Raw genomic sequence first — 23252 nt, forward strand, 5'->3', positions numbered from 1 at the left:
GAGGAAAACCGATAATAACAACAACAACACTTAACATTTGTATAGAGCTTACTGTATGCCAGGTACTGCTCAAAGCACTTTGGGCCTCCATGGAAGCAAAGAGAACAAAGTGTTTTCCTTTTCTTTTTCTCTTCCTGGTTTTTCCTGTGGCTTTCATCCCTAAACTCTAAAGGTTTAGGCACAGTGGTTCTCAACTTGTATTTGTAATTAATTATTAAGATATATATTCTAAACAAACACATGGACAAAGAAAACAGTTCAGTGGTTACCAGGGGAAGGGGGTAAGCACAGGGGGTGAAGGGTAGCCCTTATGAGGTGACAGACAAGAAATAATGCACAACTGAAATCTCACATTGATGTAAACTATTAGGAACTCAATAAATAAAATAAAAAAGATATAAAAAAAGATATAACATGTATTCACCAGAAAATAGTCAAACAGCACAATACAGGAAAGCTAAAAGTGGAAAGTAAAGATGGTCAGAAACTTTCCTCCCCAGGCTTACCCACCAGGGGTAATCATTAACAATTCTTGTTTACCCTCCAGGAATTTTCTATACACATGTGCACACACACACACATACACACACACAAAAATTTGTTTTTACACAAATTGGATCACTGTCTTTCTCAATAGATAGATACAGATATATAGACATATATCTAATTCTGCAACTTGCTTTTCTTTTTTTCACTGAACACATTTTGGAAATATTTCTATATCAGGACATTTATATCTACTTTACTCTTTTTAAAGACTGATAATATCCTATTGTATTAATATATATGATTTATTTACGTTTCTCTATTGATGGGCAATTCGATGGTTTTTTCCTGCCACACACACACAAATGCTGTAATAAACATCTTTGCAGATAAGTCATTGGATATTGGTGCAAAAATAACGCATCTTTGGATAATTTCCTCGTAGTGAAATTGCTGAATCAAAGCACTTAAACCTCTGATATTGTAAAATTACCCCTCCTGAAAGGTTAGACAAATGACATTCTAACAGATTTCCTCACATCTTGTCAACACTCGGTATTGACAAACTTCATAAATTTGCCAATCTACGAGATTGAAAAAATGGCGTCTTGTTTTTATTTGGGTCTCTTCAATTATGAGTAGGGCAGCAACGCCTGATTGTTAAACTTGCGTGTTTTGAAATGAGACTCCCTGGGCTGGTCCTAGTTCGCCCTCTTAAATGTGTCCGCATCTTTGGCGTATTCCTCCCAGCCAAGTTTCACTTGTAACTCGAAATGAGAGGAAAATTGGCCTTGCTTTTCAAAATTCTTCCCTCTTCTCCCCTCCCCCACCCCAGTTTCAGAACTGGTTTACATGTCAATGTCCAAGAATGAGCTGCAGTTTTTAAACAACAGGCAAAGTGGACCACACTCGGTCCGAGCACCTCCTGGCGTCCAGGGCCCACTGTCTACAGCGTAGGGGAAAACCAAACAAGTATTTAATACTCCAGGATCCGCAACACCGTTACGAGTATATCAGCAGCGCTGAAGGACTTCCGAGAACGGACCTTTAAACAAGAAAACGTTGCAGACCCGCCCCCTACACGCAGGCCCGACAGCCCACCCCCATGGCCCCGCCCTCCAAGCCGGAAGTGACGTACAAAGTCGAGTCCGTCTCTTTCCGCCGTCCGCCGGTGGCGCGGCCCAGGCTAGCGTGGGGCGTGCGTCGGAGTCGCGGTCAGGAAAGGGATTCTGGGTAACGGCCCCGGCCCCCTGGGGCGGCTGGCTCCGCGCAGCAAGTTCCAGTCACGCCAAGTCCGTTGGCAGTGGCAGTTTTAGGGTCGGGGGCAGGCGGACATGGAGCAGCCGTGGCCGCCGCCAGGACCTTGGAGCCTCCCTCGGGCCGAGGGGGAGGCTGAGGAAGAGAGTGACTTGGACGTGTCCCCTGGTTCTCCCCGCTGCCCCCAGCTGCCGGGCGGCGGCGCCCAGGTGAGAGGGGCCCGCATTCTGTGGGGGGTGGGGTGCGGTGGGGTGGGGAGGGCCCCCAAACTCCCTGTCTCCGAGACCCTCTGCTCTGCGCTACTCTGCGTCCCCCCACCCCACCCCCGGGGACCTGATGCCATCCCACGACTATTGTAGCATCTTCTGAGGGCTTCGAAGAGGGGCTGGCCACATATTCCCAACCTCCACCACCACGCACACCTTTTTCACCTTGGCAGATTCCTCCTCACCCGTGGAAGACGTTCCTTCCCCCATCCACCACCCCTCTCCTGACAGCACCCAGATTTGGGGCGGCTCACGCTATAACACTGACCCTTTGTCCTCTTGTGCGTGCTTTTATCTGAGCACTTTATTCTGTTGAAGGCGCTAATACTTGTGCATAGTTGGCAGTTAGGAACGGTGAATGGTTGTATTTCACCAGTTCACTGAGCTCCTGACTTGTAAAGCTTTCAGGTCCAATTTCACTGACTTGACATCTGAGCAAATTCTGTAAACCTCGCTTTTGATGCTGGCGTAAATCTCTCCCATTCGCGTGACCATTTTTTCCTTACGGTTATCTTTTTAGTTTGGATTCACATCATCTCCAGTAAAAACATATACGCACACGTTTGCGTTTTTCTTCAGATTTCTGATGCTACTTGTGGTTTTCAGCGCAGCCTTCCTTCTTCTGAAACTTATTCAAATGTGATATGCCATTTAGGATTTTTCTGGGTCCTGTCTTAGGGAGTGCTTTCCTACTCATATCACCTTGTCTTCGTTTTTCTGCTAACCCGAGTATATTTTGGAAGGATCACAAACTAAACACTAATATGTTCAATGAAAAGGATTATTGGTGTCTGCTTTCTAGGCTTCTTGCAAAATGGGGTCCCTAAGAGCTTAATTGAATTAATACAGTTTTTCTCTAGACTCATCTTGCTACCTGTTAATGAAGATGAGTGATTTAAATCGTTTGCCATTAAGTGTAGGGTCATCGATCCTATGCCCAGCTCACAGCGTTAGTTGGCTTCCCATGGAGAAAAATGCTGTTTCATAACCACAGACTGTACTTCGGCCAGCCAGCCACTGGGAAAGCGCAAGACATTTTTTAGGAGGACAGAATGAGAGTTGATGGTTAGTAGTCAGCCACTAATTATGGATAGCTAGTGTCATCTTTATATACAAAGTGTGTTATATGAGCGCGTAATGAATGTGTTACAGAGAGAAAAAAAAGAATGAACAGCAGCTGTCATCGTCAATTTTGAAGGCATATGGAGAGAATAGAAGGGTCCCCAGAATTTCAGTGCATTATGCTTGAATCATAAAAGTAATCTAAGAGAAACTCTGAATTTAAAAAATATCTGTATATTAACTTTTTACTTGTGCACTTGGAATTATAAGCTTATTTACTTGAAAGGGATTTTGGAAGTGAATAGCTTATCTCCTTCGTTAAAAGTGATTTGCATGAGACCATATAGCCAGTTAGTGACAGAATTAAAACTAGAGCTCACTTCTGACCCCTGGATACAGTGTTTTTCCCCATCTACATATTGCACTGCCCATCCTGTGATGTAATGTAAAACTTTATATGGCTGAAACTACTTTTGAATGGTGTTAAACTTTGCAAGGTGATTACTAATCCTAAGTTAGTTCATGTGATTATAACAAACCTACTTATTTATCTTGCTGACTTTAGGATTTAAGATTTGGATTAGAATATTTGAAAGAATAAAATGTTTAATTCAATTTATAAATATTTTATAATCTTGTTTTAAAAAAACAGCTTTGGTTTAATTTTACCAAATATGGAGAATCTAGACATCTTAATGTCATATGTGATGTATACTTCTGAGATGCACTTGAATGTAAAGGCAGTTTGGAATTTAGAGAGCCTGTTTGAGAATTTTTTGCATAAAGTTGCATTAGTAGACCTAATGCTAACAGCTGCTATTTATGTTCATGAAAATGTAATTATGTTTAATATCCCTCTAAAATCTCAGTATGTTCACAGATAAAATATGATCTTTTAATTAGTGCATGTTGCATAGTTTGCTCAAATGGCCAAATGTTGTCTGTGTAGTCCGTGGAGAAGACTTTAAACTTAAAACATCTTTGGAATTTGGAAGTCAGATTTCTGTGTTTGATTTGAGGAATGAACATTTGCTCCCACATAATTTGAAAATGCAAGATATTTCCATTAGTCCATATTGTCTTTCTTAGTATATCTTTGTCATTCCTTACAAAATAATAAATGTTATCGCTTTCTCATTTTCCTGGCCCCTTTTTAAGCATAGTCTACAGTTATTCTTGATCTTATTCTAAGATAGCAAACACTAAAAATAAATATTTTACTTGGTTGATTAGGGCCATCGGGTACCTGGGCTCCAAACCTTCTAAGTGACTAAATAAATCATCTGAATAGCAACAGTGTCCACATTGCCCCAAAAGAAATCTAAGTTTGCCTGAAACCTCAGCTAGGAAGAGGAGGCCTTGCATATTGCGTGCCTGAGAATTCTTTGCCACGACTAGTCTGTTCCAAGAAGTGGAGAATCATTTATTCATCTAAGATTTATTGAATTCTAGCCTCTCAAGAAGCTGATAGTTGAGTAAGCAAACAAGCACAACATTGTGTGAAAACACTACTACAGAAGTATGCATAACCTGGATGGGAAGGGAAGGGATAAGAGAAAACTGAGGGAAGTGATGCCAGAATCTGAAATGGGGATAGGAGTTTGGGGGAGTGGGGATAAAAAGAGTAAGCAGACAATTAGAAGAATCACTAGAAATGAGTCTAGAGAGAGAATAGAAAGTGAGATCATGAAGGACCATGCTGTGCCACAGAGTTTGCACTTTATCCCAAGGTCTAAGTATGTAATATTACCGGATTCGTTTTTTGGAGAGATCACTCCAAGTCTAGTAGAGTGGAGAAGGGCTTAAGATGAGAAAGGCTGTATTTATATAATTAAGGTGTGAAATTAAAAGGGCTTGAAGAGTGATGCAGATAATGGAACAGATTGGAGTAAAATTCTTCTGAGTACTCAGTTTGAAATTGATCTACATTTTAGCTAAGAAATCATAAAAATATATGCCTTCAGCTTTTGTTTTATAGAGCTGTGGCATATAAGGAATTAAACACCCATCATAGTGCCTTACCTGTAGTGGTTCAGTAAATATTAAAACTAATTACTACTGCTTCTGAGTGGAACAGAGTCATTGGGGTGGGTCAGTTGGCTTTAGTTTTTAAAATGACTTTGCCTATTTTGATTAGGGTTAAGTTAAAGAATATCTGTCTGATATAGTCAGTTATAAATAGAAATTTCCAATAAGAACTTCTCAAATCACCAAGGATTGGAATGATAAAGAAAGAAAATAGAAACCAAGAAATGGTTATTTCAAAATAAGAGGTTCGATGCAGTAAAGAACTTGGAAAACCAAACTATGAAGGTCTGGTTTTCAGCATGTTGGATGGTAAATTGATGACCTAGATTTAAGCTTCTGTTCTCATTATTCTGCTGTTTCAGGATTATAAAGACTATAAATCAAATGTTTGTTGAGCACCAGCTGTATGCAGGACTCTGTGCTAGTTGCTAGGCTTTTTGTTGCTGTTAGTTGTTGGGGGAGGGGTGCAGATTAACAAAGAAACTTAGAGTTTGATGAAACAAGGCCTATAATATAAAAATGTAACTGCCTACACAGAAGGCAGGATACCTATATACCAAAAGCATTGTACAGAAATCCTTGACTAAAAGAAAAATTGAACTGTGCTGCCTTCTTCATTTCTTACAAACATTGTTATTTATCCAGATGTATAGCCATGGAATTGAACTGGCTTGCCAAAAGCAGAAAGAGTTTGTGAAGAGCTCTGTGGCGTGCAAATGGAATCTCGCTGAAGCTCAGCAGAAACTTGGTAGCTTAGCACTGCATAACTCTGAGTCCTTGGATCAGGAACATGCCAAAGCACAAACAGCCCTATCAGAACTGAGGCAACGGGAAGAGGAATGGCGGCAGAAAGAAGAGGCTCTAGTACAAAGAGAGAGAATGTGTCTGTGGAACATGGATGCCATAAGCAAGGATGTTTTTAATAAGGTATGGCCTTTTATTGGACCATAATGAAAGAAAAAAAACTGAAGTGTTTGTGCAAACCAGTTGTGCATATTTGCTAGCAAAGAAACCGAATCCTGTAAAACAGTGTTCAGTTTTGACAGTTTATGAAAGTGCTTGTTACAGAAACCTGTATCCCCGATACTGTCTAATGTGGGTGCTTCTTAATACAAATATATGGTTGCACTGTAGCACACTGGACATAAGTGTGGGCTCTGATACCAGACTGCCTCAAATCTCAGCTTTGTCAGTACTGGCTTTGTGACCTTGGGCAAGTCACTTAACATCTCTAAGCCTCAGTTTCCTCAATAATACAGGGTGGGTATGAAGACTAAATAAGGTAATGTCTTAAAAGTACGTGGGATGGTGCCTGCCTGGCACATGGTAAAGCTCAGATATTATGAGAGCTTTCTTTTATTATTATTATTTTTTATTGCAGTAACATTGGTTTATAACATTATATAAATTTCTGTTGTACATCATCATATTTTGATTTCTGTGTAGATTACCTTGTGTTCACCACCCAAAGACTAATTATAATCCATCAACATATACATGTGCCTAAACACCCCTTTCACTCACTCCCCTCCCTCCTTCCCCTCTGGTAACCACCAGTCCAGTCCGTGAGCGCTTTCTGATGTTGCTGTGCTATCAGCTTGCTATCACTTTTGTAACACCAATGTATAGTTACTGGATTTATTAAATAAAGTCTTTCAGTGTTATTTAGCATTGTGTATTTAGTAAAACTCAGGCAGTAATCTGGACTTAGTGTTACAAGCATTATTACTGAAAGGACTAGTACAGTAGTACAGTACTTTTGCCAGGTTAGTAGTTAATATAGTAAGATCAGTGTTCTGTTTCTCACTGGATTATATAGGCCTTCTTCTTTGACTTTTTTATCTGAACAAGAAATGGGCCATCAAATTCAGTCATTTTCTACTAGTGTGTGCAGCGGAACTTCTTTCTATTTATACTAAACTTAACTCTCAAGCTTCAGAGATAGACTACTCATTCTTGTCTAAGTCCACATTCACTTCATCTTTAACCATCATTATTCTCTAGATGTCTCAGTCTATACCACAGCTTGTTTCTGTCCTGGCATCCACTCTCAACCCACTCTCTAAGCACTCGTTAATTTCCTTCCCCTGCACCAGCTCTAGTTGTGCTACAGCAACAGATGATACACATAGGTAAATGTACACCACCACTAGCCCTATCAGTACTTTATTCTTTAATCAAGAAAAATTGTGAGTACAACATGCTTATTGTAAAAAGCAAAATGAAACAAAAAAAACAATACATAAGTATGTAAAGTAGATTGAAAGGCTTCTTTCACTTCAGTTTCATTTCCCAGAGATAACCACTGTTAACAGAGTTGTATCTTTCTAGACTTTTTCTGTGCCTGTACCAATGTATATTTAGATATTTTTCCTCTCCCACAACATGATCATTTCTTTATCTGAATGATTCACTATGTCTGTATATTCTTCTAAGTAGTGTGTCTTCTTAAAGTGTTATTTTACTTCTGGTTTGTATTTATACCCCATAAGTATTTAAAATAATTTTTTTCTTCCAGAAGGAATGTCACAGCAATGTTTCTTTGTTTCATTAAGTTAGTGTCTCTTCTTTTAACACACTGGTCACAAAGAAAATATTTATTTGTCTCTACTTCTCTTTTTTTAAACTTAAGTTCTAACATAGCCTACATTTATACCACAAATTAATTAGGACTATCTTTATGTTCCAGTCATTTGCTCAAAATCGTACATTGATTTTTGTCTGGGAGCTTGAGACTTGAGAGGACTGGTCTAGATCTGCACTGTCCAACTCGATAGCCACTAGCCACATGTACTGCTGAGTGCTTGAAATGTGGCTAGTCCGAATTGAGATGTGCTGTAAGTGTAAAATACACACCAGATGCCAATGACTTAGTACCAAAAAGAAAATAAAATATTTAATTAATAATTTTTTTGTATTGCTTACATGTTGAAATTATATGTTGGCTTAAATAAATGTGTTATTGATTTCATCTGTTTCTTTGTGCTTTTTAATGTGGCTAATAGAAAACTACAGTTGTGATTTGGCTTATATTTCTATTGGACAGAGCTGGTTTAGGTAAAGAAGATATTAAAGGGGAAAAAAATGCTTTTATTTTGAAATAAATAAAACTTTTCTGTGCTTCCTGATTGTAAACTGGCAGATTTACGTTTTTGGCAGCGATGATGTCAAGGTTTAAATGGGATCACAGAATGTTCTGAGAAACCGTTCTGCCAGTTTTTTTGGCTAGATAAAAGCTTCATCTTGGTCTGTTTTATGACTTATTTAACTGAAAATAAGGACTTTCTTAATAGAAATTTGTACTTTATTTCAGAATCAAACTGTTTGGCATCTCCTAAGAAAGTTTATGACAAAAGTCTATTTTAGGTTTATGTCTTATCAGAAACTTTATAGTAAATATACTTTATTATGTATATGCTTCGAATTTCTAAGTTTATTTCCAGCAAGAACTCCAAAGATTTGGTTAGAGTTGCAGATATTTAATGGAAATGAATAATGCAAAATGTAAATTATGTATGTAAAGGATCTTTCTGTACTTAACTTTGATAGGGAAATTGTTTAACAAAAAAGTTAATTCATTTGTTTTTTTGTATGATTTCTAAAATAATTCTGTAATTTCTCACAAATATCATTTTAAACAAAGCTAATGAAACTCCAATAGAAGAAAATTTTAATTTTTAATAGTTTAACAGATGAATTTAATGATATAGTATCAGTATAACACTACTAGTGTCTATAGGAGGGATTGTTAGGCATTCGGTATCTGAGAAAGATGGTTCAATTAGAATATAAAATCTGATTTTAACTTCAAAATTTTTTCTTAGAGTTTTATTAATCAAGATAAAAGGAAAGAAACAGAAGATGAAGATAAATCAAAATCATTTATGCAGAAATATGAGCAAAAAATCAGACATTTTGGTAAGTCTACTATTTGAGTTTCCTTCTTTTGTAACATTTGGTATCATAAACATGTGCACAAAAAGTGGATTTATAAAATGGGGACCAAAGAGAAAATAAGTGACAAACTCTAGTTGTGTAGCTACTTGTGACGCAGTGTACAGCTCTTGTTTTAGATTTTTTTTTTGGTCCTAAATAAAACAGATTGAGAGTAAACCGAATGGTGAGGGGAAGCAAAGTTCAGTCTATTGTTATCTAGCACTACCCTCCAGGACATGGTCTTTGTTTATTCCCTAGCCTCTTTCCAGCTCCTCACCAGTCTTTGCTTTTGTCTGTTCCTCTTTGCTTCCTTGGTATCTGTTTATCTTATGAGTATAAGATTAGCATTAATTTTTTCAGTTTTGGATATGTTGCTATATATAAATCATGCAGATCTTTAACTGTTATTCATATAAATATAGTAATAGAAATATGTACACAAAGAACTAAAAAATAGTTTTCTCTATTGGGGAAAAGCAGTGGGATGGGAGTTGATGTAGTGAAGACTTCCCAAAAGGAGGTGATATCTGAGCTAGATTATGAGAAACAGAGGAGTTTTCCATGTAGATACGGGAGGCAAGGTAACAGCAACACCATGTACAAAGGCAGAGTTGGGAAACAGCATGCTGTGTTCTAAGGATTAGAAGCAGTGGTGTACTGTTGGGCTGAAAATGCTGCTGGGTAGTGTTAGGAGTTAAGGTTCAAGGCATATTTTTTTGATCCCAAGTAATCTGTTAATTTAGTAAACATAGTTTTTGTAATACGTTAATAGGCTTTTAAAATGGCATTTTGAAATCTTTTTCCTATGGTGTTTTTTCCCCAAAAATATTCAGAATATCATTCATCCTTCAGTTATGTCAAGGCAAGACAATGGATACTACTTTAGATTTTTTTCCCTTCTTTTTATGCAGTTTATTCATAAAATGTTCATTTTTCTTATACTTTGCTGGTTACATGATTACTTGGGTGGTATCAACTTTTTGACCAAATTTCTTACTAATTTGGATGAAGATGAAGATACACTTTAAATAGTATTTGGGATAGTTTGATATTTTGAAGCAAGATAGCAAAATTTTCAAATATGCTTAACTGATTTTTGAAAGATTTTGTTTTCTATGTATATAAACATGACTAGTTAACATGACTAAAATGGTTAAAGTATGTTTACTATTATGACACTGAATGGATTGGTTTTCCGTGCTGTCAACTTTTTACCATATCATTTTAAACATTTTTTAATAGGGATAATGTGGTTTTCCTGAATCTTTTACTAAGTTTTTGTTTGCATAGCATAATTTCTTGAGGTTTTGCTTTCTTTTCCATCTTTCTAATAGAAAAATTTGTATTCTATGAATAAATAATGTTGAATTTCTTGAAATCATCTGTACTTACTTTTGCCTAAGATAACCAACTATCCCAATGGCCTGGAACTTCGGGCATCCCCCAGAGGCAGGATTTTTTTGGCGTTAAACTGGTGACCCTACTTTAGCCTAATTATCTAAAATAAAACTTGCTGTGAAGTTTGGAGGCTGTTTCCACTATACTGGCTCTTGCTTTAAAGTTTTATCCCTTTTCATTTGCTCTTACGATAACATACTGCTGTGGTAATATGAATTGTCTTTAAAGAGAATCATTTTATTTTAAATACCATTTCTTTGCTTATAAGAAGAAAATATTTGACATTCATGATTTAATTCTTTTTCTTTTACAGGTATGTTGAGTCGATGGGATGATAGTCAGAGATTTTTGTCTGACCATCCATACCTTGTATGTGAAGAAACTGCTAAATATCTTATTTTATGGTGTTTTCATCTAGAAGCTGAACAGGTATCATGTGAACCTTGAGTTTCTGGGAACCTTAGTGGAATTCTGATTTACTTTGTTGGTTTTTTGTTTTGTTTTTTACCTTACTTTAAATGAAAGTAGGAAGGTCATTGAATGGAATTAGAATTTTTTTTTATTTTCAGATCTACTTGAGTTTACTGTGGGATTTTTTTTTCAGCTGTTTCAGTCAGCATAAGGAGACTTTTCCAGTGTGCTTTCCCTGACTCCCCGTCTCTGGTTCCCATATAATATAAACCTTTTTTTTTTCCATGAGTAAGATTGGCCCTGAGCCAACATCTCTTCCCAGTCTTCCTCTATTTTGTATGTGGGGTGCCACTACACTTGGCTTGATGAGCAATGTATAGGTCTGTGCCCAGGATCCGAACTCGTGTACCCTAGGCTACCGAAGCGGAGCACGCGAACTTAACCACCGTGCCACTGGGCCGGCCCCTACACCTTGTTCTTTTTTAACCTATAGAAAATTCATGTTTTAAAAATCCAAATAGTAATCACAATATTAAGTATATTTCCAGAGGTAGTTTTTGTAATTTTAATGTCTTTATTTTCAGAAAGGGGCTTTAATGGAACAAATAGCACATCAAGCTGTTGTAATGCAGTTTATTATGGAAATGGCCAAAAGTTGTAATGTGGATCCAAGAGGGTGTTTTCGTTTGTTTTTCCAGAAAGCCAAAGTAAGTAGCTATTTGGTATTGTTAAATGGGAAGGTTAGGCCTTAGCTGAGATTTCTGTGGTCTGTACATATCAAAGGAAACCATCCAACCAGGATACCACAGGCTAAATTCTGTAGACTTTATAGCGGAAAGGAAAATTATATTGCTGATTTCATGCTAATTTAGAGTTAGGAGAGCAATATAAGAGGCTGTACTGTAGCATGTATATGAAACTGAGACCCGTTCAAATGAATGTATGTATTCAGGAAAATTAGAGTGTCCCATCGTTTATTCATTCAGTAAATATTGAGCACCTACTAATGCAAAGCACAGATGTTTAAGATGCTCAGGACAGTGTAGAACAAAACAGGTATGGTATCCTCCATATGTAGAACTCACAGTTTAATGAGAAATCAGACTTGTGTATTGAAAAAAAGGGGAAAGAACCTAAAAATTCAGCAGTTAGAGGAATGGTTAAAAAAAACCAAACCTGTACACAGAATATCATGCAGCCATTAAGATTATATTTTTGAGGAATTTTTAATGATCTGAGAAAATGCTTTGCTATCAAGTCAAAAGAAGTGATACTTTGTTAATATATACAGGATGATGCTGGCCATGTTAAAGAAAGACAGATATCTCTAGAAAGATTAACTACCATTTCACACTCACTAGATTAGTAATAATTTAAAAGTTGTACAAGAAGTAGAGCAATAAGAATTTGCATTCACTGCTTATGGGAGTATAAATTGGTACAACCACTTTGGAAAATTTCCTAGTAGAGCTGAACAAGTGCTAATGCCCAGAAATTCTTCTAAGTACATACGCTAGAAAATAGATTTCTCAATATGTGGTCCAAGGACACCCAAGGGTCTTCAAGACCCTCTCAGGAGGCCCTGAGTCAAAACTATTTTCATAATAATACCAAGATTTTATTTGCCATATTCATACTCATTCTCTCATGAGTGTACAGTAGAGACTGATACAGAAGCAGATGTGTGAATGTAGCTATCTTCTATTAAGTCAGTCTTCTCATGTTTTGGAAATGAAGTTTTTTAAATAAAAATATGTTATAAATATTAACATGTAGTGAGTTTGTTATTGTTATATTTTAGTTAATATTTTTTAAATTCCTTGGTTTTAATTTCTAACACAGTAAATATTGACAGATATAGCCCACATAAACAGGAGCTCTTTAGTTTCCTCAGTAATTTTCACAAGTGTGAGGGAGTCCTGAGATCATAAAGTTTGAGAACTACTGCCCTAGAGAAACTCTTACACATGTGTACTAGATACCGTAATGTTCATACTAGAATTGTTCATAATAGCAAAAAGCCTGGGAACAATCAAATGTCTATTATCAGTAGAATGAATAAATTATGGTATATTCATTTGGTAAAATACTAACCAGCAATCAGCATGGATAAAAAAACGAGAATGAAAAAGCAAGTCACAGAATGACAGATTCAGTATCATTTAAAAAATATTTTGTATTTTTTATAAAGTTCAAAAACAAGCAGAACTAAATAATATATTGTTGAGGGATACTACATATATAGGCCATAAAACTAAAGAGGCAAAGGGGTGATTAAGACAAAAGTGACAATAATGGTAACCTCAGAGAGAGAGAGGGAATGCTCTTGGCAAATGATTTCTAAGGCACTAGTAATGATCTGTTTCCTAATTTCTGTGGGTACATAGTGGGGTTTTGCCCAATAAACTGTAGATAAATACATCTTTTACATGTTCTTTTGCATATATGATACATTTTAGCATACACAATTAGAAGTTAGAAGGAAATACTATATACCAAAAGTTTAACTTTGATTATACCGGGTGATGGAATTATAAATGATTTCTATTTTCTTTTTAATAGACTACGATGAACATATTTTCTTTTATATACAGAAAAAAATTGTGTTTTTAAATTTAAAAAAGTATGTCAGGGTGGCAATAACCCACCTTAAATGCTGTAAACTCTTCTAAAGTGCAACCTAAACAGGAAATTGTCCCAAAGAAGTAGAGTTTTAGTGAGTAAACAATTGAGTTGGTGTTTTAGGTAGGTTTCTGATGACTATTCTAAATAGTCATTTGACACATAGGCATAATATAAACCATACTTTCTTTTTCATCTTACATTAATGGATATGTTTGAAAATAGTCCTTAATAGGACAATGGAACATAGCCAAACTATATATATTCTTTGAAATTTACTTTGACAAAATAGAACAGAAAAGCACTGAAGTCTTTAATCTTAACACTGTGTTCTTAATAATATTTTTTTTTTAAATTAGGAATAACTTTCACGGGGGGCTACTTTGTGCCAGATACTATTCTAAGCACTTTATGTGCAATAACTCATTAAATCATAACATGAGGATTATTATTTCTGTTTTACAAGTGAGGAACTTAGCATAGAGAAATTAAGCAAATGACCCATAGGTTGCTTAATAAAGCAAAATTCAGTCAAGTCTCTCTAGATCTAAATCCCCAGGCCTTAGGCATGCAGTAAGGTCGGCACTTTTGCCACTTGATTCCTTTAATAGTTTGCTGCATAACCATTTCAGAAGGATTACTTTTGGATATGAAGACTAACATTCCATATGTCCATATGAATACCATATAATGACTAAAGTGAAATGCTATCATATAATTAAGGAAATGATTCTTAAATTCATAAAAAGATAAAATGGCAGCACAGAACACTGTCTGCATTATGTTTATAAATATTGATGCTAATAACTAATCCACAGGTTTTAATCTGGTTACACAACCTAAACTACATTAAAGTAAAAATAGCACTTCAGACAAAGGCGCTCCAAGATATTAAGGAATGAAATCTTGACAAAATCTCTTCCACCACTTGAACTTAAAGCCTATGTTCTGTAAGTGAAGGATGTGCATTGTGCTATTCTTGATCTGCAAAGGAAACGTTTATAAATGGAGGCTACTGCCAACAGGGTATTTTGTATCAAGACTTTTATTTATATTATATATCTTGGAGGGAGTTCCCCTCCATCAACATAATTCATTGTACTTCTTTCCATAATGTTGAAAAGAAGGTACTTGCTTAACTTAAACACTAAGATATTTCCATAATGAAGTTGAATGTTGAGTTTTATTTGGTTTTCATCACTTTTACAAATAGGGAGTATAGGGTTAGAGAATTACTAGAAATAGGTAATAGTGCCTCCTCATTGATGGAGAATTAAAAGGTTTTAAGAATATCCCTTGGTTGTTGGTTGGCAGTGGGAAGAGGATAGAATGAATATGACAAGTTAAATGAGGACTATTTTGGATCCTGTCAAGAATACGGATAAATCAAGAGAAATACAGAGAATGCCTACTTTCTTTTGTTATATTTGTATGTGTGTTTATAAAGAGGGGTCATTTCTTATTAATTTGTTTTATTTTGCTGAAACAGAAGGAAATGGAACAAACCAATCATTAATATTCCTATAAAACAGGCAGTTTTCACAAATCTGACAGGGATCTTGGTGGTTTCTACATTTAAACTATTCACCTCATCTTTACTTCCTCCACTTCAGACCTGATAGACGCTTGTTAGAATTTACTGTGTGGTCTGGAAGTTTTGAGAAACACAGTCTTCTTTGTTTTCTAGGCAGAGGAAGAAGGTTATTTTGAAGCATTCAAAAATGAACTTGAAGCTTTCAAGTCAAGAGTCAGACTTTATTCTCAATCACCAAGTTTTCAGCCTATGACAGTGCAGAATCATGTTCCCCATTCTGGTATTGGATCTATAGGTTTATTAGAATCCTTACCACAGGTAAGTTGGAAAAGCAAATATTTATTTATTTATTTTTTAAAGATTGGCACCTGAGCTAACAACTGTTGCCAATCTTTTTTTTTTTTTTTCCTGCTTTCTCCCCAAAGCCCCCCAGTATATAGCTGTATATTTTAGTTGTGGGTCCTTCTAGTTGTGGCATGTGGGATGCCGCCTCAGCATGGCCTGATGAGCGGTGCCATGTCCGCGCCCAGGATCCAAGCCAGTGAAACCCTGGACCGCAAGCAGAGCACGCGAACTTAACCACTCAGCCATGGGGCCAGCCCCAGCAAATACTTATTTTATAAATGTATTAGTTCACATAATTTTTGTTCTTTTGGACTACTTTTTCTTCTTAGATGTTAAAAATATTCTTGCCTCAGAAGATAACTTAATTTGGCACTAAATCTCTTCCATCCCTTAGGTATTTAGAGAGACACCAAATTCCACTGCTGTAAGTATAGAAGAGATGAGTTGCACCTAAGCTTTTTTAAGGGCGGGTGTTACCTATTGATCTTCTCAGTCATAAATTTCTCACCATGGCTCCTGAGGAACCCCTCCCATTCTGAGTAGAACTATATTGTTAAGAATTTATCAGGATGAATTAGCTTCAAAGCATACATCCAAGTGGCAACCAAGATGATCTGTTACATGAGTTTATTTAGTGTTATCTTGTTAAATGTTGGTGTTGCCTACCAGATGTAACGTTGTTACTACACATTAATGTAGTTCATGCTAAGCCGCTCTTTCTGGTAACATTGGCCAACTGTTTGAGCCTCTGAAGTCTGCTATTAGATCAAGATAAAACCATGTCACTAGCATGAAAGAACTTATGTCAAAAAGAAGAGGAAGTTAGATCACTGGTCTGTCTGATACTACTTAGGATTACAATTTTAAATTATCATTAGAAAGTTGCTGCCCATTTTGATTTTTGTGGCATTTTAATTGACCCCAGTCATCTCTCATTTCCCAGGCCCCAAGATTTTAAGACCAGCTTTAGCCAGTTTAGTCTGTTGCCTATACAATGAAAAGGGAAGTCTCATTCAGAAAGCAATGTGAGGAGAGCCCTGAATTTATTTTTAAATCTCATAAATCGGTAGGAATTGAGATTTTCAGTATCTTGACCTTATGTCTCTATAATTTCAACATTCCAGTTACATGTATTGTAAGCCAAAGGGACAATTTAAGGAAAGCAATTTATTATATTCAACTCAGCCAAAAATATTATTCTCAAGGATGGAAATAATCAAGGCCTGATTTTTAAATAATTAGTAACGTTACCCCTTAGTTAGACATGCAAGCAATATTCCCTCTCCATTTGTCCTGCAGATTCTCTCTTAATGCTGTTTAAATATAGTAATTTTCTCTTCGTTTCCTTGAGAAATAGCCCACAGAGAGTCGTCTTTCCAAGGAGATTTTATGATGAAGTCACTGTCAAGTCCAGTATACAAACCTCCTAAAATTAAGATATCACATAATGAATGCAAAGGAAAAAGACTTTTGAAGGATATCATTGATTCTAAACATAAGAGGGGGAAAGTACACATTAAAATATAAGAAGCCTGTATTAGAGTTGCTTCTGGTTTGAGAGAAGTAAGTTCTCATACAAATCAGATAGCAACTGAGGTCTGCTGCTAGGTATGTATCCCCTTGCAGTCATTTTGGCAGGAGGCCTGAGATTATACAATTTTGACACTTTTGAATTGCTGATGTTACTAGGGCTGTTTATGCTTAATTCACTTGAGCTAACAGACCAGTTCCTCTTGGTGGGAGAAGTTAAGCATCCTGGTCTAGTCCTCCTGAGGGAGAGAAGGGCTGGATAAGATTTCAGCTAGATATGCAGGATTGTCAACTGGTTGAGGGGAACAGGATAAGATGAGAGGCAGCCTGAGGGACTAAATTGTCAGCTCAGAGGAGATTTGGAAGAAAAGCTTACCATAATCCCATTTTTATTATATCAGTTTATAGATTAAATGATACAACATAAAGTATTTTGCAATCTCAAAAACTCTGTGATTCATTTTCATTCATTGTATGGATGAATAAACAGCTTATGGAGGTCAAGTAATTTGCCTGAAGTCAGTAAAATAAGTGACAGAGCTAATATCCTAATCCTAGATTCCTATCCTACATCACTGCTCATTCCCCTGTACTGTTGTTGAATTGTTTATTGGAAATAGGGCAAGACGCTCAGTCATGTGCTCTTGGGAAGAATTGATCACTGGGACAAGACATGTGTTGAGATTGGTACCAGATGAGAATATGGGGTGAACAGTGGAACTTGAGTGTAGATTAGGTTAGGTACATTGGTTGCCTTTTTTTTTTTTTTTTTTTTAAAGTCTCTCCATGATGATGTCTTACAGTTCTTAGGGAAGTGGGTAGATGAGTTCTGGAGACACTTTTTAGCCAACTCTAATAGTCAAAATTCTCTCACGGAAAACTGGAGCCTAGTCTTAATAGAATAATTATAAGCTCTGTTCTGAAGGCTTTTGGAATTGGGCCTGGATTGTTAGAAAATGTCTTAGCACTTTGTTTCTTTGGAGAATCAGATAATGTAATGAGAATATTAATCTTTTATAAAACTTAAACTTGGGTAACAGTTTAGCTTTTCACTGCTTTTTTTAATTGATAACAATCTGGTGAAATAAGCCACATACTATTATCCTTAGTTTTGAGAGAACTAAACCAAAGCCTCTTGGGATAGAGATAAAAGTAACAGTTACCTTAGGTTTATCCTATAGACTAGCTTTTAATTTTATTAAATTGTGATGTTATTTTCATCCGAGGTCAATGTTATTTTAGTGTCCCAGACCTCAGTTTGGGAATAATCCAACTTCTAGCTAGATTTTGACTTTTACAATAAAGGAATCACAAACTATTGTACTTTATTAAGTGGATCTTTTGAAAATGCTGCCTCCCTATGGGAAGGGGAGATTTAAAGCAGCTGTCCCGTTTGCAATATTTTCCTCATTGGTGTTTATTAAATAAAATAAACAAATGAAACTAGGTGATACAGTAGTAAAACTCTTACCAGCAGATATTCAGAACAACTGACCAGACAAAATCGAATTTTGGGAGAAGAACTTTCCAAAGTCCTGGGTCTTAAGGGCTTATGCCCCTATTCATGGTGCTTTAACAAATAATGTTTTTATTTTTGCATTTATTGAATAAGGTTTTCTGTTCCTAGTTTTAGAAATAAACAAGTAGAACATTTATGAGTTTTTCCATTTAAAAAATAAACAAAAAAAGCTATTCTTTTATTCTCAATTTTTTAAATAGGGGCCCAAGTACCTCTCAAAAGATTAACAGTTTCTCACTTGATTTTAACCTTTGGGAAACCAGAATCGACTCTGAAGATAGCTATAATTTTTACCTATAAATGGATTTTTTTCCTTATTCAAGTATTTGGCGTGTTTAGTATTTACTGTTATAATTATTAGATAGTGATCTTCAAAATATATTGCTGGCTTAATGCCATATTTATCTCTTAAATTATCAATGGCTATGTACATATAATAAATAACATGAATGATGTAGCCTTGTATGATTAAATAGTTAAAATTATACAGTTTGTTAAAAGGAGAAAAAAGTAATGTTTATTACATTGCTTTTTTTCACATAGATCATTCTGTCTTTATCACATCTTTTTTGGATTAAGTGGTAATAGTCTATTTTTTCTCTTTTTGACTTCTTGAATTTCATCCCAAGTCTGACTTCAAAGTCCATCTTCTTTCTCACTCTGCTGTACTGCAGAGAAATGGAGAGAATGTGAAACTGAATATGTAGTTGCATATACTGGCATAAAACTGGTTATCATCCATTGTTTCTTCCCTATACTTTTTTTTTCAGAATCCAGATTATCTTCAGTATTCTATCAATACAGCTCTCTGCAGTTTAAACTCAGTGGTACATAAAGAAGATGATGAACCCAAAATGATGGACACTGTATAATTTGGTTAAGACTGCTGAGGCCAAGTGCTATTTTGTTACAAGAAAGGAAGAACTTGGCTATTTTCTTGACACTTTTATGGGTGCTGCACTTTATTTTTGTTCAGTTTTTGATGGGAGGGAAAAAAGAGTACTGAAACGTTTTGTAACATTTTTTTTTTTATGTGCTGCTAGGTTTTTTTGTTTTGTTTTGTTTTTCCTGGAGAGAGGAGTGGTACCGTATGTTGCAGGAAGTCAAACTGGACTTTTTTTTTTTTTTGCGCTACTAAATTTGCCTTTAATCTTATTGTTCTCAATTTTGGAATCAAAGTATGAAAATCTGCACAAATGTAATGTTTACAAGAACTGGTTGATTCTAGGAGGCATCTGCTACAGTCTCTTTTTATATGGATATGTACATGTCCTATTCTATAAAAATGATTAAAGATAAAAAATGTACTTGTATCCTACTGCTAATTTAGCTGTCAGATCTCGTGTTTCATCATATTAAAAGCAATAAATCAGTAGTTGATAATCTACTAAATAAGCTGGGTGGTACAAATGAAAACAAAGTCTTTCCCCTTAAAATAATATTATGTTTGTATTTTCGGCACCATCAGTTAAATCCTTGACTAATATCTATTTTATATAAACACTAAATTTATTCCGTTAAGTATTCTCAAAACTATATTCCTTAGAAGTTGATTTTACTCTGTTGACTTTTTAATATTAAGCATTGTAGTGATATAAAAAGTGATAAAGCTAATATTTTTTTTAATAAGATCAACTTCAAGCTCACTCTTAATTTCTGTACTTGACATAGTCTGGGATCTCTCAGGGAGCAAGTTTTAAAAGAATACTAATGGCCTGTAAGAACAAACAGGAAGAAGAATCTGACTTTTTAAATTATGGTTATTGTTTGTTTCACTCTAGTGTAGCCCAAGGACTTTTTTAAAAAGCAAGAGAAATCTTGTAGAGCTAACTGCCTTGACCTGGCAACTACTTATTTCTAAGAACTTAGTGATCGTTATCGGTAATGATGGCTTTTACTACATTTGTCATTCCTCTCATTAGCTCAGTTACCATAGAATGCTTCTTAGCTTTACTACGTCCTATATAATTCACTTCAAATATGCCATGATATTTGATGATTCATTTTATTTGGAGTTAGATGACAGTGCTAATTATGCTATCCTTATTATGTGAGGATTAATCTTCTGATGTATAGGAACATGAACTTTGATTTGTATTGCGTGTAGTCTTTGGTTCAGTCCCATTGAGACTAGTAGCAAACATTTGGAAATGGCTTGCTGGGATTGGGAATACATTCCTCAATTTCAGAAACCGAATAATGCTAAGGGACCCATATGGTGATCAGACCTGTGACCTTGGCCTCATTTGCACCTTGTCTTAACTGAGGTGATAAGGCACTCACTACCCATAGAAATGGACTGGAATTACTGAATCATACTTCTGTAACATCACAATCTTCCTGGTTTTCAGAATAAAACTCTTTGTGCTTTTGATATAAATATATACTCTATAATAAAATATTTGACTAATTTATATGGTAGTATTCATCAGCCTGTATTTTTTTTTTTTTTTTACCGATGACCTAGTTATAGAAGTTTTTTTCTCTTTTAGCAAGCTCTTGTTTTTCCCTTCCTATGAGATAGGGAATGGACACAGGAGTAAAATCCCGTTTCACAGAAATGTTACTTGAACCATTACTTCCATTCCTCGACTTCACTTTTCGCCAGGATTTGCCTCTTAAGCATCCAAATTGTTTTGAATGTCATTTTACCTTCTATAAGATAGAGGTATTAATGACTGAAGACTAGAAGGAGAGAAATTATCAACGAACTGACTGTTCTGAAGGGTTTTTTGGTTTTTGTTTTCTAAAACAGGAAGTATTCAAGAGCTATTTAAATTTTGGCTATGTCTGCTTTTTAACTTTGAAAAGGAAGTGTTCTATGTTTTGATTGTGAAAATGTGATTGGATTTATTTTGGGAACCAGTGACTGATGCCAGAATTTACACTTAAAGACTATGACTGTTACGTATTTAGCAGTACTTTAGTATTAAGAACAGTAAATTGACATCCTTTTTATTTTGTTTTATTTTGCTGCAGTACTAAGAACTAACTCCTCTTAAGAGAAATGTTCTCTTTTCTGTTTCTTAAGAAATAATAAGAGCATACTAAGCAAAGGGACAATTCATATTTCACGTTGGACAATTTTCTCTAAACAAACTATGGAAAGTCCAAACAGATGAATGAAACATCTTTGACATCAAAGTACCCATCAAAGATTTTTGTTTCATTTGGTAAAATTAATCTTCTAATAAAAGATTTTTTTAAAACCAAATAGTTATCACTCTATTTATTCCCTATTAACTCAGTGTCATTTTATCAATGGTGGTGGAGATAATACTGATTGGCAATTATTCTCTAGGAGAGACAGATTAGTAACGTTCTCATCCAGTTAGACCATCAGTTGGCTCTTTCAAATCTTGCATAATAAGCTCACAATCTCCTACAGCTTCTCTTTAGGAAAACTGGCTCTTCATTCAGACTAGTATTCCTATTAAAGTGAATTAACATGTTGCCCAAAGAACAAGAATTTAGTAAGTAGTCTTTCTTACAGGATGAAAAATGTGATTGCGGGTTTAGGCAAAGTGATCTTGAAGTTAACCTTGAGGTATTTTCAGAAAAAATAAAAAGATGTCAATGTACTGTCCTCAGAGTCAGTCGTGTATTTCAGTTCTTAAATTGATGTGGGACAGAAATGTACTTGTCTGTGTTGAGGTCAGGCTTTTCATTTCCATTTTGCGACTATAGCATATAGTTTTAATAAGTTCTAAAATTCTATGCATCCATTTCCCATCTGTAACAGACATGAATGTACTATTTCACAGGTCTTCTGAGAAGCTGATTCATCTAATAAGTTTTTCCTTGCTTACTATGTAAGCTCATGGAGGGGAGGGGATACAAAGAAGAATAAAAGTTGATTATAAATTGCTTACCATCTAATAATGAAGTCAAAACCATTCTCATAAGCCTTGAAGAATTAGACATGAAGTTTAATCTTTTCTAAATATGAAAATGATAAAAATACATCTTTCAACCTGTTTCTTTAGACAGCATGCTTCTGCATGCTGTTTACTCTTTTAAACACTTTAAATTTAGAGTCCTTTGGTTAAGTGTGACACATTACCAGATTGATTTACACTGTGGCGAAATCCTTCCAAAGTGCAATCTGGCACGACAGTTTAACTTCACTCACTGCTGTATATATAGAAGACACGTGAACGTTAAAGAAACGCAGGAAGAGGGGTATGAACTCTACAAAGCACACTGGCTTTTACCAGAATCTTAAAGCACAGGGAGACTAGTTTGACTGTGTTTTAAAATTTTTAAACTGTATCCTCCGAAGTCAAAATCTTGAATTAGAAAGCTAAGAAAGCTATTTCTGCGGTTTACCAGTGTCTGGGAATATTTTCTTTTGTCACTGAGAAGACACCTTATAAACATGTTTTAAAATAGAAATTTATTTTTGCTGTTGGTTGCAAGTATTACAACAATTTAATCTGAGGTTTGTAATGACCATGATTTGTTGTTAACATAGGTAAGTTTGTCAGAATCTATGAGTGTCCAAAATATTTTATTTTGCTAGAATGCCATTGTAAATAGCTGAGGGGGAAGTAGCTATGGGATGGGGTTTAGAAATTTGAGCTGGTATTTAACCTATTTCAAATGTAATTGAGAAATAAAATTTCTGGATGGTACTGCCACTTTGTATTTCCCACAGCACACAATGCTTATGAAAGGTGTACCAAAATAACTATGGCACTCCAGAAAATAGGGTAATGAGTTGATGTACTGTTCTCATTATCCTTTAACTAAGGCCTAGTAACTTCTAGCCATGGCATTCAGCTCCAGACATATTTCCGTGTGGCACATAAATCATAACGATGGTCGCTGCAGCATTTTTATGGTTTTTAGCAGGATG

The 23252-nt window shown here is 35.6% G+C and overlaps 1 protein-coding gene across 2 annotated transcripts; it reads left to right on the plus strand.

Annotated features, from left to right (window-relative positions):
• The first annotated feature begins 1591 nt into the window (after nucleotides 1-1591).
• CDC37L1 (cell division cycle 37 like 1, HSP90 cochaperone) lies at nucleotides 1592-21608 on the plus strand. Of its 2 annotated transcripts, XM_023627305.2 has the most exons (8): nucleotides 1592-1952; nucleotides 5745-6026; nucleotides 8924-9017; nucleotides 10747-10862; nucleotides 11429-11551; nucleotides 15154-15318; nucleotides 15740-15769; nucleotides 19165-21608. In XM_023627305.2, exons 1-8 carry the CDS (start codon nucleotides 1821-1823, stop codon nucleotides 19264-19266), a joined length of 1044 nt encoding a protein of 347 aa, XP_023483073.1. In that variant the 5' UTR covers nucleotides 1592-1820; the 3' UTR covers nucleotides 19267-21608. The 2 variants fall into 2 exon arrangements, with proteins under 2 accessions (XP_023483073.1, XP_005605044.1); XM_005604987.4 differs by lacking the exon at nucleotides 15740-15769.
• The last annotated feature ends 1644 nt before the right edge of the window (nucleotides 21609-23252 follow it).

Source organism: Equus caballus, chromosome 23 (genome assembly GCF_041296265.1).
Source record: "Equus caballus isolate H_3958 breed thoroughbred chromosome 23, TB-T2T, whole genome shotgun sequence".
Lineage (NCBI taxonomy): Eukaryota > Metazoa > Chordata > Mammalia > Perissodactyla > Equidae > Equus > Equus caballus.